The sequence below is a fragment of the Thalia democratica genome, chromosome 7 (genome assembly GCF_965202585.1).
Source record: "Thalia democratica chromosome 7, ktThaDemo2.hap1.1, whole genome shotgun sequence".
NCBI classification, from domain to species: Eukaryota; Metazoa; Chordata; class Thaliacea; order Salpida; family Salpidae; genus Thalia; species Thalia democratica.
Window position 1 is genome coordinate 64046527 of NC_139171.1, and position 19822 is coordinate 64066348.

At 25.5% G+C, this 19822-nt stretch overlaps 1 protein-coding gene across 1 annotated transcript; it reads right to left on the bottom strand.

Moving 5' to 3' along the window:
• Window positions 1-597: 597 nt before the first annotated feature.
• On the bottom strand, window positions 598-3598 carry LOC145841698 (kelch-like protein 25). Its single transcript, XM_082949049.1, has 2 exons — window positions 2695-3598; window positions 598-749 (listed from the first exon to the last, which is right to left on the bottom strand). The coding sequence occupies exons 1-2, from the start codon at window positions 3596-3598 to the stop codon at window positions 598-600; spliced, it is 1056 nt and encodes a 351-aa protein (XP_082805175.1).
• Between the last annotated feature and the right edge of the window lie 16224 nt (window positions 3599-19822).

Below are 19822 nucleotides of genomic sequence, written 5' to 3' on the forward strand. Positions count from 1 at the left end.
CATGAAATAACTAGTAGTCATTAGTTTATTTTCTTTATAACACGTCTGAAATATAACATAAATCTATTTATAAATATTGACACAATACAATACGTACTATTCTAAAAGAATTTATTTCCATTAAACACTAAAACGCATCATTAAGTAGAAAATATTTGTGCACGAATATCAAAAATATGTATATTTAAAAAAAAGTTATATAATTGTCAAGACACGTGTATAAACAAATCTGAAGAACTTGAGATTATATTAAATCGTCTTTTAAGCATATATAGTTTATTGAACGACAAAAAAAATGCTAAAAAGTCGTTTAAAAACCTTACGAAATTATAGTCCAGTTACTGAGTTATACTCAACTCATGTAATTTGATGTTGATTCAAGAACAAATCATAAAAATAAAACAAATAAGCATAGTGTGCAATAAAAAATACACATCCTAACTTTAAATTTCAGTTAAAAAAACTTTACATTTAAAACCTAAATAACTAGAACTTTTTAACTTAAATAATTTTTAAGAATCACTTTCAATTTACACAGCGTTCAATATTTACTCAAGTATCACTATCATTTTACTAGTATATTGCGTATGCTAGTTTTTAATGTAAAGGTATTCTGACAGCTGAGTAAGCAGAAATGCTTTGAAGAGCTTTACACGAATTTTTCGACCAATTATCATTATCAACATCATAACATAGTACACGGTCTTCATAATCATGAAGAACAAATATTTTACTCCCAATTGATACAGCTGTAACATCAAGTGAATGAAATTTAGGTGTCTCAAATGCCACAAACATATTGCTAGTTTTATCAAATACTTCACAATTCGTGTTAAAATTTGCACTACCAATTGCAAATAACTTGCTTTTAACTAGTGATGTACCGGACTCACTATCCGGGTCCGGGTCCGGCCGGATATTGCCATTTTTGTCTGATATCCGGATCCGGCCGGATTCTAATTTGAAAAAAAAGTCCGGATCCGGTTCCGGCCGGATTCTAATTTGAAAAAAAAGTCCGGGTCCGGTTCCGGCCGGATTCTAATTTGAAAAAAAAGTCCGGATCCGGGTCCGGCCGGATCCTAACAGAGATCCGGCCGGACCCGGATCTAGTTAGTAAAAAAGAGCATACTGAAAAGTATTTTTCAAAAACAAACCCTGTGTAAACTAATAAGAGTTATTTTCGTCAGTTAAAATTAAACACCTACCGTGATTGGCTCATTTTCTAAATGTGACTAATTTACATTTGTTTACATTTAAACTATGAAATAAACATTTCATGAAATGCAACTCTTTACATATGTTATAAAATTGAAAACTTTGGAATACTTGCATTATTTATTGTTAGTTAAGTTAAGTATAAGTTGAGCTCAGAGAATATTTAGAGTTAATACGGTTGAATGTACGAGCCAATGAGAATCATATGACGAAATGTTTCAAACTAAATACTGATGCAACAAAACATCAGAATATGACAGGCAGTTTATATGTAAGCAGATAGTTAGTTTGGCGTGTAGCTTGAAGCAAGAAAATATCTTGAACGTTTTTTTGAATGCTTATTGTAAGTAGTGTTTTATTTAAAAAAAGAATATTTCAACAGGTGTTTAATTGTTTAAATATTTAATCCAGGTTTATAGTTTAATAGTTTATTAAAAATTTTACAGTTTCTTGTTTACGAATAGTTTTATTTAATTTTTATTTTTTTGTTTTAAGTCTTTTGATATAGATTTAAATAGCTTCCAGTTTTTAAAGTGTTACCAAAGTAATTAATAATTTTCTTTATGCTAGTATTTCTTGTTGTGTTTTATATAAAAGATTCATCACTTAAAACTGTTGTGTCTGATTATAGAAAGTAGTCTCAGTTAGAATTTAGTGTTTGTTAGATATTAATTAGATAAGGTAGGATTTAACTATGATGGGTAGTATAATAAGTTAAGTGTACCACAATCAGTCCACAACTTTGCTACCAAATTGTCAACCTTTGCTAGCTGTTCTACTGATTATTAGATTAAAGTAATTTTTTCAGTTTTTAAAAACCTCATTCTTACTCAGGCTTGTTTATACCCACTCTAGCTAGTTTTATTGACTTAAACAGTGGCAACCCTACTAGTTTAAAAATTTTTGGGAATTTTAGAAAATCTTGGACTGCCTCAGGCTAGTTTAGTTTTATATAAAAACTCAGGCTAGTTATCTTTTAGATTTTGAATAAGTTTAAGCTGATCCAGTTTTGAATATTTTGTAATTTTCTAGTGTATTTTGTTCAAGAACTTGATTTCAGATTTTTAATTGTAAATAACACCTAAATTTGTAAACTTTGGGGCTAGCTGTTCTACTTATTATTAGATTAAAGTTCTTTTTTTTTCAGTTTCTAAAAACCTCATTCTGACTCAGGCTAGTTTATTCTAGTAATGCACCGCACTCACTATCCGGGTCCGGGTCCGGCCGGATATTGCCATTTTTGTCTGATATCCGGATCCGGCCGGATTCTAATTTGAAAAAAAAAGTCCGGATCCGGTTCCGGCCGGACTTTAATTTGAAAAAAAAGTCCGGATCCGGTTCCGGCCGGATTCTAGTTTGAAAAAAAAGTCCGGATCCGGTTCCGGCCGGATTCTAATTTGAAAAAAAAGTCCGGATCCGGGTCCGGCCGGACCCGAAATTGTGGGTCCGGTACATCACTACTTTTAACACAAACTAAACTGTGTTCGCTTCTCCTTACAACCATACTTGGCATTTGTGTCCAAGTATCGGCAAAAACATCATACGATTCTACTGTGTTTGTAATATTGTAGTTGTTATATCCACCTGAAACAACAATCTTTTCTTCAAATATTGCACATGCTGCGCTTTGTCTCATTTCGTTCATTTCTGCAACTTTTTTCCATTTTAATTGTTTTGTGTCAAATTGAAGGCAAGAACTTAATGTTTGAGGAGGTTCGGGATTACTACCTCCAAATATATAAACTTTATCCATAAATGCACAGGCACAAAAGTTTTGACGTTCATCAGGTATATTAGTTACTACACTCCATCTTTTCTTCTTAAGTGAATATTTTTCAACAGACTTTATACGACTGAGATTACTATCAAAACCACCAAAAACATAAATATCTCCTTTAAGATAAATTGCTTTAGAAGTATATCTTTCTGCTAACATTGACGGAAGATTTGAAAGTCTTTTGTTGATGTTTTCATCAAACCGTTTCACTTGACAAATGGCTCTATCTCTTGAAAAACTAAGTCCTCCACAAATAATTACATTGCAGATTGTTTGACAACAGTATCTACTTTTATTACAAACTGTAGAATTTAACTGATAAAATCTATTTCTGTTGTTAAATACTTCAACACAATCATCATTCCTAGAAATATATGTAGACTCATTTAAGAGATATTCTAAACAGTGATCTGGTAAAAGATTGAGACGAACTTTTAACAACAATTGTTTTGCAAATTTGCCACGTTCTTCTATGTTGTAATTTAACCAATCATTTGCTGCATTGTAAATTACAACTTCTGAATCGATTTGTAAACTAGAACTTGCAATTATTTTAAAAATAGCTTTTAAATCCAACTCTAGAAAGCTTTCTGTTTCAACTATCATGCTAAAACAACGTTCTATATAGCTAATCATATTTTTGTAAAGACTTGGTAAATAGAAAAGTCTAGATAACTGATAATAAATTGCAGCATTTTGAATTTTTACTTTCTTGTTCATTACTAGGCATACTTTACTGTTTTCATCTAAAAACAATAAACTTGACTTGACTATCGAAATCACTTTTAATCGTTTATTCTTTGTTTTGCCTAAAAATTTAAGTTTATGTTATGAACGAAAGTTGTTTATAGATTTTAAAGCAACTTTAAATATTTTTCTTAACAACAATGTATTTTAAAAATTTACCTTCAAAATTTATATCATTAAGAATATTAGGATATAAAACAATTATAACTGTTCAAAATATAGATTTAACCGTTTGCTACCAAAAAATCCTATTTAAACAAGTTCACTGAATATAAATAAAACTAACTATACAGTTATCTTCCTTTGTACAAACATATGTTTCTGTGTGTTAACTAATCAACACACTTCAACTGGGTTCTGTTAAAAGATAATTACTGTAATGTAAGAATAATGCATAGATTAAAGTAGGTGTATACATGTTTTCATTGAAATTAAAATAAAATAAATTATACAGATTCTACAGGTTAATAATAGGTAAAATACCCAATGTTAGATCCAACTGTTATAAAACTATATTTTATGTGTAATTATTAATTCTAAACTAAGTAAAGTAAACTAATATACACAAAAAAACAACAAATCATAATATAACATAAATCTTACAATCATATAACTCACACATAACAAACCACTTACTTTAATGGAAAGAATAATTGATTCAAATTTTACCGTTGTCAATAACTTAACAAAATACATCTAATAACTACCTCGCAGCAATATATATGAAGATTAAGTCAGCTATTTTATTTGTATTATAAAGGTAGTTTATTAAGTTATTATGTTTGAGAAAGAGGTTAAGCGCTTTAATATAAAAAAGTAGTATGTAATCTATCTTGAATAGAAATGAAACAACAGCCATTAAACTTTTAAACTTGGAACTTAACACATAAAGATGTGAAGAATTATAGTCGGAGGGTAAAGTGAGTACAGTAGACTACCGCTTAAGTACGCAAATTGAACCCGACCAAAAAGTGCGTACTTAGCACGGATAGTGCGTACTTTTTGACGACATAGTATAATATGAAATTTAGTTGTTTGTTTTCTTTCTTACTACTAGCCAGCAAATAGTCAAAACAAATAAACAAGTCTTTTTATTTTAAATAACATTTAATAAATAATTCTAATCTGCAAATTTTTTTAATAGATTTTGAAATGATTTATTTTTTCTGTAAAAAGTTTCTACATAATACAAACATTTAATATAGAAAGTCAATGTCAGTCAATGAAATAAAAAAATTATTAAGCCATATTTTCCATATTTTATTTTGTTAGAGGGAAAGTACCAAACTACATTTTGTTTACCAAACATTTTTAAAACATCAATGTGTGTACATTTAAATTATGACTTAACTATGTTGTGTTTGTAGGTTTTTTTTTAACTTTGTCATCTATATTTATTTATTTTATAGCATTACAGCTCAAATACCATTATTATTTTCACTTTTCTGCAACCACTACATAAGTATTTAGTTTATTAGCATTTAATAACAGGACTGTCACAATCTCAGGCCACTTAGACTACTCAGGATTACTCACCCTAGTTTAAAAGTTGTAAAAAACATAAAATAATCTGAAAAAACTTGATGATTGAAAATTAAGGCAAAAAAACTGGAATTTATTAGAAGTTCTAATATAAACTTCCTTTATTTTGATATTTGAAGTTGATATAAATATGTAAAAAATATATAAAAAACCTAGAATTTTTTTTTGTCTTTCTGGATAAGTGCGTACTTAAGGCGGGGTGCGTACCAAAAAAAGTGCGTATTTAAGCGGTAGTCTACTGTATATGAAATGTGTGAGAATAGAAAGTGTTATGTGTCTAATAAATATAAAATAATAAATGGATAAAAGTATATTTTACTTAGAATATATAGTTATATTAATAAATATTTAGTGATTTTGTGTGTTTCTGTGAAAGATGAATGAAAAATATGAAAAGTGAGAAAGCGCCAAGGTGTTATTTGAAGAAGAACTGTCGGTTGGGTACACAGTGATATTTCAAACAACTCTGTACACAACCGACAGTTTTTCTTCAAAAAACACCTTGGCACATTCTCACCTTTCATATTTTTCATTGACCTTTCACATAAACAACACATTTACTGAAAATATATTATTATAATTATATATCTTAAGTAAAACACAGTTTTATACTTTTACTATTAATATATTAATTACATACATGACACTTTACCCTCCGACTATAATTCTTCACATCTTTATGTGTTAAGTTCAAAGTTTAATTTGAAGCCTGTATTCAAATCACAGATAAACCGTGCGTTTTTACCTACTTCGCCCAATAGAGCTAAAGGTTTTTTTACTTCAGGTATATACTTAGCATATGACCACCTTGTTGTCTCTTTTTTACATTTTAACTTTCATATACAGCACAGTTTAATTATTAAATATTTAAAAGATCTGTATGAGATCTTTAATTTAAACACCTGACAGCTACTTTACAAAACAACAATCAACTAATTTGATAATCATTATATACAATATATCTGTAATTTAAGTCATTGTGATTTCATGTATGACGCTGTAACTTAATTATCGGTCAGTGCTTTGTAAGCTTAATAACAAGCTTGTTTTTTTGTGCTTTGTTTTTCTTAAATTAAAATTTTTAATTTATTACAGTTTCAATTTTTACATTTAAACTGAATCTGCTTTCCTAATTGTATCTAACTTTCTTTTTGTTATAATTTTAGATTTATTCATTACTAACATTTAATATATAAAACACACGTTATATTTAGTTTCTGTAACTTTTATTGTCTTTACAGTTGTTAAGTTTTACAGATACATTAATTAATGTCTGTTGTTTCATTTCTATTCAAAATAGATTACATTCAATTTTTTCATATTAAAAAGTTTACTTCTTTCCCAAACATAACGACTAAATAAATTATTTTTTTAATACAAATGAAATAGCTGACTTAATCTTCATATATATTGTGACGTAATTATTGGATGTATTTTTTTCAATAACTGACAACGGTAAAATTTGAATCAGTTATTCTTTCCATAAAAGTAAGTGGTTTGTTTATATTATGATTTGTTGTTTTGTTATGTATATTAGTTTACTTTACTTAGTTTAAACTTAATAATTACAAATATTATATAGTTTTATAACAGTCGGATTTAGCATTAAGTAATTTACCAACTATTAACTATAAAACTGTACAATACGTAGAAATTATTTTATTTTAATGCTAATGAAAACATGTACACACCTATTTTATTCTATGCTTCTATTCTTACACTACAGTATTTTTTTTAAAGAACCAAGTTGATTACTTAACAGACATAAACATTGTTGGTACAATAAAGGAAGATTACTGTAAACTTAATCAGGGCTCGTGCGCAAAATTTTTTTCATTTAGCCTGACTGAGAACAATTTAGCCTGACATTTTTTCAAAGTAAGGAAAATCCTCTTTAGAAGTCAATTTAGGTATTGGTAACTATTTGATTACTACTATTGTAGTCTCTGACTTCAACCAGCTTTATCTCAAAAATATTTTGAGCATTAAAAATCTGCAAAAAGCAACTCATAGCTTAATTACAACTTAATAAAATAAGACTAAATTGTAAAAAAGGTGATTTGACCCCCTTATACCCCGTGCATTGTCGTGTTTTATTAAAATTTAAAATGAAACGGTTACACGAGTATTAAGTATTAAAATTAGCAAAAATGTTTTTTATAGTATTTTGACTAATACTTAAAGTGATACATAATTATAGATCCTAAAATCTAAATAAATACAGTGATTTTTGAAGTCGTATCAGATTTAAAAAGCTTACACTTAAATAAAAAAATACCCTTAATGTTTTGTTCTTGTAAAGAAAAATTAATTATAGCTTAAATTTGTAATCCCACAAAACTTAGTACTTATATTTTAAAGCTAAGTTTTAGTGTTGTGAATATCTTTTATAACTTTAAACAAACAGTAAACCAAATGAATAAACTGCTAAGAGTTTTAATCTAAAAAGTATTTGGTATAGTGCCTTTAAATTAGAAATTAAAACAGTGCAACTAACTAAGCTCTGAAAAACATAGCTGACGTAAACAAATTCAAACAAACAGCTAAGTTGTTGAACTAAATTGTAATGTTAAACTGTATTTTTTTATGAAGTTTCATAATTATGACGTATGTAATCTACTCAAAACAAAATAATGAAGATTCTTAAAAACTTTTTAGATATTCAACAAAAGGTCTTAAGCATTTATATTTACAAATATTGACTGATTTTGTCTTTAATAACTAAATCTTTGTTTAGAAATATATTCACATTTCAATTTAATCTTAAAAAGATTTCTCAATTTTTTCTAATTAAAAATTTTCAAGCATTTGAACTGAGAAAAACTGAAATTCTCAAACTTTAAAATAAAAAAATGATTTAGCTTGACGTTTTTCAACTTTTTTCAAAAAAACTGATTTAGCCTGACTTAGCCTGATTTAGCCTGACGCGCACGAACCCTGCTTGTTTTATAAAACATTATAGCTATTTAATAACAAAAAATATATACTTGTAACTACTTTATTTCTTATTAAATTCTAGATAGTAATCAATTGATAGAGTCGATACATTTATTAAATATTTATATAGTTTTTTTTTTAATAAATAGTTGAACTTAGGATAAAAGGTCATCCGCACACTTTTAAATATTTTAAACCATAACTTACCAGATTTTTTGAAACTTTGTAATTTTTTCTTTGCAGAATTTTTACAAAATGTCTGAAATTCAACACAGCTACTTGGTGGTAGTGATACTTCTTCAAGTTTTGTATTTTTTTTTGAATCAACTTCATTCTGGTTGTTTTCATTTGAAATCTTTTCTTGTTCTTGAAAGGCACTTTTTTTCATTTTAATTCTCAACAATCTAAAAAAATGTCAAGTTAAAGTAAAAAAAATTGTACTATACATCATAAATGTTCAACACATTGAAAAAAAGTATAAAATACATTTCTAAAGGTCTTGTTTACTTTTTTTTTCTATACAATTATGTGTACTAAAAGTTTACTTAAAAAAAAACTTAATTTAACTAGATAATTATTTAACAAGATTTAGTTTAAATTTAATAAAAAATGTTTCTTGTTATTAAATTAAAAACTTAATATAATATTACACTTTTAGAGTGAATACAAACCTAGGTATAAATTAAAAAGTCTTATTCAACTTTAATAATAAAGTTTTCTAATAATTTCTATAAAATATATAAATATTTTATGTTTAATTTTTTACTACTATAACTTAAATCAGCATTGTATTGGTATTATTAATTATAGACTTTAAATAAAAAACTTATATATCAAATGTTGTGCTACATAAGTATTAGAAACCAATTATATAAATTTTTTTAAAAGTTTGTTTATAATCAAGTTTACTGTCAAATTTCAAATACTTAACAAAATTTAAGTAAGAAAAGAAGGGTAATAATATTAATTTAAAATGCAAAGCATATTTATTAGCTTGATAAAAATACTAAGCTATATTCAATTCTACACTATATTGATAATTTTTAATTTTTAGTTATATCTATAACAAAAGTATAGAAGTTTTCATAAATATAACTGTTGATTTTATACATATTAACATAAGGAAACTTATTAAAATAATAACTCTATCCTTTTAACAACCAAAACAAATAAATATTTATTAATTATTAACTTTTTGCCCAGTTTATTACAAATAAATACATAAAAAAGTCTGAAACTTGCTTAGTTTCTACAAATTTACTCCAGAAACAAATTCTAAAAAAATGTGGTCAAAACTATAACACAAAAAACTAATTGTAAAAGGAATACAATTTAAGTTGTAAATTTTTCAAGTTGTAAACTTTCTACAGATCAACTTGCTTTTATGGTTGACTGATTTTATAACATTATCAACTAAATGGAACAGTAATAAAAGTAGTATTCTATTACACTTCCTCTTCCTGCTATTTTAAAAAACAATCTAAACTGACCCTTCCTCTCTCTTTAAGTTCGAAGAAAATTTCAACTTACATTTATTTTAGCAATAAAAATTGTAAATTTAAGTAATTTTTATTGTCAATTAGTGCGATTTTCCCCAATTCTTTTAAGTAACAACAAAAAAAAATAACAAAGCATTAATTTTATCTAAAATAGGACAGTTTAAATAGACAGTAATATAAACATAGTTTTCAAAAAATGGTTTTAAATTTCTCACAATCAAAAAGTGCTTTGAGTAAAAATTCTCTAAAAGTTTTGTTATAATATTTAAATAGCAAAAGTTTCATTAACTAGGCAAAAAATAACATTAAAATTAAAATTGAAACAACTTTTCTATAAAAAATATCACTTAGCTTTCATGTCTATGCTAACCCCTATGATACAAATTTTTAGCATGATACTAGTCATGCTGTCTCAGTTATTAATAAATATTGTCTTTTTCTATTATGCTATTTAGATTCAGTGCCTTACATTATTTCAATTTTACTCACTGTGACTTAAATTTGATCACCACTGTTTGTGACTTATTTGTATTCATACATTATCTATACTTTTATCATTTGTTTAAACTTTTAATAGTTTTATAGTGACTATGTGGACTAAATATTTGCAGTTAAGTTGTGAATTCGTGGACTTGAATTTTGTCAGTTATTTTGTGACGTTTTTGGACTAAATACTTGTCAGTTCTATTGTGAATTTTTGGACTTAAAGTTTGTCAGTTTTACTTTGACTTTTAGAACTTAAATTATAAAGTTCTATTGTGACTTTGTGGAAATTTATATCCTCCTATGGCATTTTTACCAATATGACACCTTATTGCCTGGTGGTTTTTCCTATCCGAGTTTTCTTTCTGGTTAGACCTGAATGGCTTTTAAAAGAGGCAGATGTTAATTCTGAGTATTGATTATTAAAATTTAAATTCAAGTTTTATTGTAAAGTCTCTTTAAAGCTACTTTTATATAATACACTGTTTAAATTAATATGACATAAACATAGGAATGTGAGATAAAAATTACTTTTAAAACTAAAAGTAATATACAAGTAAAAATTTTTGGATGATATACTCTCACTGTTACCTAACAGAATGGTGATTAATTACCTTGAGGAGGCCAATTATAGACTACAGATGTGGGTATGCTTAAATAATATGTTTGTGAAGTACTTGTACATGTTACATTTACACTAGAAACCATGACTAACTTAAACTAAACTAACTTTTCTAAATACTAAATTTATTCTATAAAAACTAGGCATGACAGATGAATGAACATATTGTGTTAAAGAACAATTCCAAACAGTATATATTGTTTAATACCATGTACATTGTACTATATAAAATACTTTAAATGTGGTCAAAACTTTTATACTAGAGTTGAATCTACTATTAAAATGTACAATTAAATAGAAATTAAACATACAAAACCTTAAGAACTAAACATTATTGTAAAATTAACTTTGCATTTAACAACTCAAACAATAATAACTAAGTACAAATCTAAAACTACATCTGGAAAAACTTGACTATAAGTCACTGCAATTATACTGTTACTAGTTTACATAGCTATTTGTAAAAAATTTAAACTTTCTTTTCGGTTGACTGATTTTATAATGCTTGATGTTCAACTAAATGGAACAGCAGAGAAACTGTTTATTTTATTACGACATAATAATGTAGTTTTGACAGTATTTTTGATTAGTATTTTATTGTAATCTTTGAATATATTATTACAATACCAGTTATATTGTTAAGTGTTTTTAAAAAAGTATAAAAAACATATTAAACTGTTGTTTAAAGCATGTTTTCTAAAATATCATTTACTGCTACAAAAGACAGGATTATTAATTTATCATGTAAAACTGAGCTAAGATAAGATAGTACAAACAAATTATTGTAAAAGTTTATAAATGGATTGTTCAAATAAACTCAATCATTAACATGATGCGTTTACATTAGGTTTGAGTAAGGTCAGTGAATATAATTGTTCGTTTTATTGGTATGTTTAGGAATGTAATTTTTATTGATATAATTAGTTCTTAGTCAACTATAAAAGTAAGAACTTAGTGTAAAAATAAATAATTTGAAAAATAGTTTTTTGATTCTTTTTAACAGATATACTTTATTAGATATAATATATTTGTTTAAAATCACCTGTTATATTAAATATTGTATTAAAAATCTGATATCTGATTAAAAATCTAAAAAATCTGTGTTTAAATAAAAAATTAAGACTGTTTAAAGCCTAGAGACTTTTTTTAATTGATGATGTTTGAGCAAAGTTAGTTTTATTTATAGTAAAAAGTTCAACTTTTATTCTACTAGACAACAGTATTAATATGTGTTTATATATAAAACAACATTGACGTTTAGTTTGATTTAATATATAAAAACTAAATTTCTCCAGATTGTTTAAGAATAAAATTTTATTTTACAAAAAAGTCAATACTGTAATCGTATACCATGTTCACATTGCATTCAGTATGTTGCATTCATTTGAACATCATTTAAGCATTGTTATAAAATCTTTCAACCAGAAAGCAAGTTTATCTAGTTTAATACACAGCTCAGCTATAAAAAACCATCCACAGTTTAATTGCGAAGACGTACTAGTAAAGATCTGTGAGATGGACTTCCAGAACTGAACTTATTTCTTGTTATATTGTTTATTGTAAAGTTGTTTTTAAATAGTCTTTATAAATACAATTGGTTTTTTATTTTAGTTGTAAGAAGTTAATTCATGATTCAAATATACATTCTTATAGTATATTTCAGTTAGAATTAATTCTTGTGTGAAAATTTTGACCACATCTAAAGTGTTTTCTAAAGTATGATGTGTTTTACTTCTTAGTGTTTGATCTGTTTTAGATTTTTTAATACAACAACCAAAAGCCATACCTAGTTTTTAAAAATAGTATAAAATATTTAGTTCCAAGTTAATTTTAAATTATCTTATGGTTTTTAGTGTGGTTGTACATTACACTAAAACCTTACAATGCATAATGTTTTTTATTAATATTAAAAAAAACAAGGTTTGAAAAGAGTGCGGAAAACTTCTTTTAATGTCAATTTTTTGAGTTCTGTATGTTAATAAAATAAAAATTAAGTTATGTATATTTTCGTTTTCAACAACAATGAAAAATTAATTATTTTTGAATACCTTAATATAAATTGGTGTATCTTCATTAAAATCTTCAATACATACTTTTTTAAACCAACTACAGTGTGATTGCATTGGTATTCCGGTTAAGACCTTATAGATGAAGTTAGAGAACTGAATTCATTTATTATTTTAATGTTTTTTTTAAGGTTCTTTTAGGAACATTTAGTACATGTATACTTAAATTTTTTATTTTTTATAATTTATTTGAATTTAGATATACAATCTTTTAGTATGTTCTCGTTAGAACTTATTCTATTTTTAAAGATTTGACTAAATTTAAAGCATTTTTTGAAGTATGTTAATTTTTTATTTTTGAGTGTCTGATATATTCTTTTCAATAGAATACAGCCACCAAAAGTTATGCCCAGTTTTTATAGGTAGTATATAATATCTTTAAGTATTATATAGTTCTAGCTTATTGTTTAAATACAATTTTGTTTTTTAGTGTGGTTGTGAACTAATCTATGACCTTAGATGGCATCCTAAAAATTTAGAAGTATATATAACTTTTTTTTAAGATAGTATTTTTAACATTTTTATCTCACTTTCTTATACGTTTGACAATTTAATTTTATGGTGTTCCTTATTTATAAATAGATCTAGGTGAAATTTACAATAATGCTTAAATATTTAAATATTTTAAAAGCATTACTCACATATACTATTTGCTTTTTTGGTAGCCCTTCAGTTGAACCAGAAAGACACAGGGGATTAATAAAAGCCATCAGACAGTAAGGATTCATATTGATCAATGTACCATTATTTTTCTATATTAATTCCCATTTTGGAAAGATATTTCCTAGTTTACCCCTAATATCCAAAACAGTATTTAAAACTAAATTTTTTAACCTTAAAGTCATCAGATATAGATAAAAGTCAAAATTTTTGGTAGTTATTCAATTCGAAAAAAATATAAAGTTAATCACTAATTTATAAATTTAAAATATATTAAAAAATATTATTTAGAAAGCTTGTAATAATAATAACTTACCCCTTATAACAAGGAAACTAATTTCATGAGTAAATTTACTTAAGGTTAAAGATCGTAGCCATTTAATAATATAATTTAAATAACAAAGCCATTATCTAAAAACAATTACACAAAGTCCCTATAGCACTAACAAATTTTAAGTCCACAATGTAATAATAAAATTGACAAAATTTGAACCCACCAAGTCAAAAAAGGACTGACAACTTTTAAATCCGAAAATTCACAATAGAACTGACATAATTTGAATTCACAAAGTCAATATAGAACTGAAAAATTCTGAGTTAACAAAGTCGCAATAGAACTTACATTTTAAAGGTCTACAAACTCACAAGAGCATTTACATAATATAATCACATATAAGTCTAAATTATGGTGACCAACTTTAAGTCACAGTAAGTCACGTTAAACTTGTGAAAGACTGTTAATATTAGTAGGATTAAACGTAAAGACATTATAATTACTTACTAAGACAGCAAAGATAAAAAACATGCTGAAAGTTTTCAGTGTATTTATTTTATAGGGGTTTGCATGGGTAAGGCATGACAATTGAGTGAGTTTTTTTATTTTAAAATGTATTTTTTAATATAATGTTTATGTTATTTTTTTTAGTTGTTGAAAATTTTTGCCATTAAAATGTTCTAATAAGGTTTTTAGTTAATTTTGAGCACTATAAGTTTTTTGAAATTTAAGAGCTTTAAGCCATATTCTAGAAAAAAAAATTACAACTGTCTATTTAAATGATTCCTACTAAATAAGTTTGAAGACCAAAATAATATTTTCATTAATTATAAAAAAATTGTACTTTCAAATGCTAAACTCTAAATAATTTAAAAAAATACTAACTACACTACAATGAATATAAATATTAGTTTTCTGTGACGTCAGCTTGTTTACAACATCTTATTGCTTCAACTAAGTGATTTATGATATTTAGCCTTTAACTAAATGTAACCATTGAATATTTTGTAAAGACACTATTGAAATTAAAAAGATGTAAATTTTTTTTTATATTTTTAACAGATAAAAACGTAAGTTTACCATTTATTTTTCAGAAGTTACTACAAACCTTTTTTTCATTTTAAATAATCAATTCACAAGGCCTCCTTTAAAAAAATTAAAAAAACCAATATTATTTAAAAATACCAAAAAAACACCTAAGACCCCTTTTTTGCTCTTCATCATTAACTCAGGAATATCTTGTCTAAATTAAAAATTATGACCTCAGGCCCCTTGTGTCTCCTTTGCTGCTCATTGCCCGCAAAATATCTGCCATGCCCCCAAAGTAACACTTGGCCCACTTTGGAAAACACTGATTAAAAATTAATTAAGCTTGAGTAAAACAGCGCTTTTAAGGTTTTAGTTTTAAATAAACTTAAATTTGCCAGTAATCTTAGTTTTTGTCATATACTTGAACTTTAGATGTTTTAGTTATTAACACTTTGAAAAAAAAAGTATTAGACTAACTTGAATTTTTATTGAGAAAGTTTCTAACAGACTTTAGTTACTATTCTAGAAAATTTTAGGACTCAATATTTTGCATGCTCGTTTTTTTCTGTGCAAAAGTAACTTCGTGCAATTTCGTCTTCTTGTGCAATTTAGTACGCTCGTGCAATTTTAACACCTACTCATGTATATATTATTCATTTATTATAATTTTAAATCTATTTTATTTCATATTAACGTTTAGTTTAATTTTAGTTTAATTTAAGTTGACATCAATACATGTTTATTCTTTAATAAGGGATACTTTATTTAAATAAAATTTTAGTTTAATTTTTTTTTTAAACTTTTAAAATTTATATAAATTTTTAAAAACAATAATTTAGTTTCAGTTCAAAAAAAGCTAAATAAAAAAAAATATATAAACAAAATTAATATAAACGTTATTAACTTAAAATTAATTATACTAATTCATGCTTATTAATATTTTTTTCAGATATAAAGGTTTAATATATTTTTTATTTAGTTGTTTTAAGTTAAGTTTTTTTTTGTCAAAATTGACCCTCCGTGCAAAACTGTCTGTCGTGCAAAATTGAGCTTCCCTGCAAAATTGTGGTCGTGAAATTTTTTTCCCTCGTGCAATTTAGTAACCTCGTGGAATTTTGTCTTCGCGCAATTTAGACCCGTTCCCTAGTTTTTGTCATATACTTGAACTTTTAGATGTTTTTGTTATTAACACTTTGAAAAAACGTTTTAGACTCACTTTAACTTCTATTGAGAAAATTTTTAACAGACTTTAGTTACTATTTCAGGAAAAAAAAGAACTCAATACAAAACAAAAATTTAATTCAAGTGTAACTCAATTAACGGTTTTCGGGCATATAAGCTTTTTAAAATAGAAAAATTAAGAAATTAATTTATTATAAATAACACAAAACTTATAATTTTTAGTAGTTACATGGAGCAATTTTGTATATATTGTTATATAATTAAAAATTTAGTAATTACAAGTGACAACAATATAACAATAAGAATTTAAAACAAAATTTTTAAAAGATGTTAAAAACTAACAATTGGTTTTATTAAATATGTTTTATAATCAAATGGAAAATCTGTTTTAGATTGTGAATATAGTACAGATTTGTTTTTTCTAAAAAACAATATGTAAACAGATATAGAGTCAAATACTTACTTTAACTATTATAATAAAATAAGTTTAAAATTACTAAAAAAGTTAAATGTAACATTTTCTAATCAAATGTTACTTACTCTCTAATTTCAGTTAAATATATACTTTTTAGTAATTAGTTTTGAGAATTTATAAACTATAACCTAATTTATTAATCTATATTACTATAGTTATATGTACATTTTTTTTTACAGATTTCCTTATTTTAAAGTTGTTTTAAACCTCCACATTTTAACAAATATTTAAAGTCCAAAATGTTCTTACATAGACTGGGTCCGATTTTAAAGCAAAGGTGTTTCCCTGCTATATGCTAAATCATCAATTATATTTTTCTTAATTTTTTTAATTATTATATCTTCAACCCTGACCCACATTACCAAAAATATCTTTTTTAATTATACCCTTAAACCTGACCCATTTTACCCAAACATATTAAAATCTAATTAACACCTAAAATTTTTTAATTCTTTATGCTGACTCAGCAAATATTGGGGAGATTCCGTCACATCAAAAGAAGGACTCACATATAATTAAAACTGATGTTTAAAACATTCAAGTTACTTTAATCTTGCAGCATTGTATGGTTTAATATTTGAGTTGCAATAATTATCTGTATAAATAAGCATTTTTGAACTTTTTAAGGTACTTAGAGACTGTTAAATATTAATACAAAAAGTTGACTCAATCTTATGCGTTAAGATCTTAAGTAGTTATTTATTGTATATATACTTGTCTTTATACTGTTAATTTTAAAGAAAATTCCGACACATTTCAAAAGTCGTTTGAATGTTGAGTATAACAAAATCAGTCAACCAGAACTTGAGTATCTCAGGCATTGTAATTATTGTTATAGCATAGAGTTGTTGATAAGACCTGAAGACTGAGAAATTAGAAATTTGTTTTTTAGTAAAATCTGCATGCAAACTTAAAAGTTTGTTTTATAGTTTTATTTCAAAATGTATAATTTAAACAATACTAAATTGTTTCAGAGTTCTTTAAAGATTTTAGAAGGTTATTATAAATGATAGTTTTAGCAGTATTGTTCTGTTAAACTTTTTTTTTTAAGTTGTATTTATTTAAATTTGGTTAATAAAAGTTATTTATGTTTCTAAAGTAGAGTTTTTATAATATAGTTTTATGTTTTTTTATATAATATATACATTGTTGGAGCTGTCTAGTTTGACTTATATAAAGTAGACTCAAACACATGGTCAGGATAGGTCAGAAAAAATTTAAAAAAATGACAAAAGTCAGGAAAAATTTTTTTAAATGACAAAAGTAAGGAAAAGTCAGGAAATTTGATAAAATTTAAAAAAAGGTCAGACTCTCTCAGTTTGAATTAACAAAATTCCTTATTTTCCAAAGCCTTTATATGGTAAATATTAGTAAAATATCCTTTATAAAACTGCAAAACTTTTCTATTAACATATTGAACAAGTACCCTACTTGAACAAGCAGTTTTTGTATGCTTTTAAGTATTGATGATCTGAGCAAGGACACTTCTATAGTGAAACTGTGATATATACACAAAATTTTATTTAGCATAATTTTAGAATCAAAAGGTTTTTTGTTTAGATAATTGAGTTCTTTATAACTAAGCAGTTAGTTTAGTATTTTATGTAACAAACTGTTGTGTATAGTTTACAATTTTATAAATTTTTCAAAGTTGTTTAAATTTATAAAATAAGTTATTAAGAGGTTTATGCCCTTGTTATTTGTATTCTTTGTAGAATAACTTAAGTTTTTAAAATTAATAAGAGTATATTTATTTGTTACAAATTTTATACTTAATGATAAGATAATATTTTATACAACAGTTATATAGTTTGCATTTTTATGTAGTTTTTTACAGTTACTTAATTATATTCTTTTTTAATTGACTTTTAGGTTATAGACTTTATATTAAATAGTTCGGGTTGTATTTATTAAACAAGTAAACAACTTATATAAGTAAAATTTATACTAGGAAATGCTAAAAAAGTTATCTTTTTTCAGACAAGCTCTGTTTATAACGTAATAATAGAAGTTTTTGCTGATAGAGCTGTTTATTGCAAATACATCAATCATACACAGATGGTTTAAGTGATGCAATGGAAGTTTGATGATTGAATTTAGCAAAAAAAACTGTTGTTTTAACCTCTATGAAATTAGATTGAAAGATTTATACAGTTTAAGTGTTAGATTATGTATTCGAGAACAAGTTTAAATTAAGAGTTTGATTTAGAAAAGTCAGGTAAATTTGGGTAAACAGTCAGGATAAAGTCAGGAAAGTTTTCTCAGCTTGATCTGTGGCAACCATGAGAACAGCATACAGTAATTTTAAGGTCATAATTAAATAAGGTTGTACACTACACTATAAACCTACATGGCTTCCTCCAGGTATAGAATCACTAGTCAAACAGTTTTTAGAAAAAAATTACTTGTTTGTACAATCTCTATTTTTAAGACAGTGTTCACACATTTTTATGTTACATTGTTAAATGTCTGACTTTTTTATTTCATAGTGCTTTTTATTTAACAGTGATGCTTGCACTTAGTGAGTATTTAGGAGGCAATACTCATATTAATTATTTGCTCTTTCGAAATCCCTTTAGGTTTAACCAGAAAGACAAAAAACATCAAACAAAAAGGGATCATTTAAGAGAATACCACAGGGTGTTAAAATTAAACATAAAATGATTTTTTACCAGTGTAAATCCACCATGTCACTATAAAACAAAAAAATTTCAAGTTCATAAAGTCAAAATACAATTTTAAGCCAACAGAAAGAAATGAATACTAAAAATTCTAAGTCAAAACAGTCAAAAAAGCACTGACAATTTTTATTATCCACAAAGTCACAATAAAACTGAAAAAATCTAAATCCTCAAAGTCAAAATAGAACAAACAAGTTTCAAGTGAACAAGTCAAATATAATTATAGAATAATTTTTATTAGTAACTAAAACAGCAATGGCCAGTAACATGCTACAAATTTGTAGAAATTGGATAATAAAGACTGCATAGGCATGAAATTTCAATAATATTATTAATTTAAAATTTTGTTTTCAATACAATGTTAATTCAATGCTTATATAAAATTTTAAGTAATATAAGTTTTTTTAATGCAAAAGCTTTAAAACCATATTTTGAAAACATTTTATTTTCTTTCTACTCTCTACTTAAATGTTTCCTACTTAACTAGTTTTAAGACTAAAATTATAAATTACTTTCTGCTGTTACTTTAAAGAACTAGGGGAAGCCAGACAGTCAAAACAAAAAATACTTTTCCTCGCCTTCATCGTAGCAAACAGGAAGAAGAAAGGTGAAATGCGAATAAAAAAAAGCGAA

Coding starts and splice junctions, on each gene's coding strand:
- LOC145841698 (XM_082949049.1), bottom strand. CDS start 3,598: ATGATAGTTGAAACAGAAAGCTTTCTAGAGTTGGATTTAAAAGCTATT. Junction 750..2,694: donor TGTAAGGAGAAGCGAACACA/GTTTAGTTTGTG, acceptor TTGATGTTACAG/CTGTATCAATTGGGAGTAAA.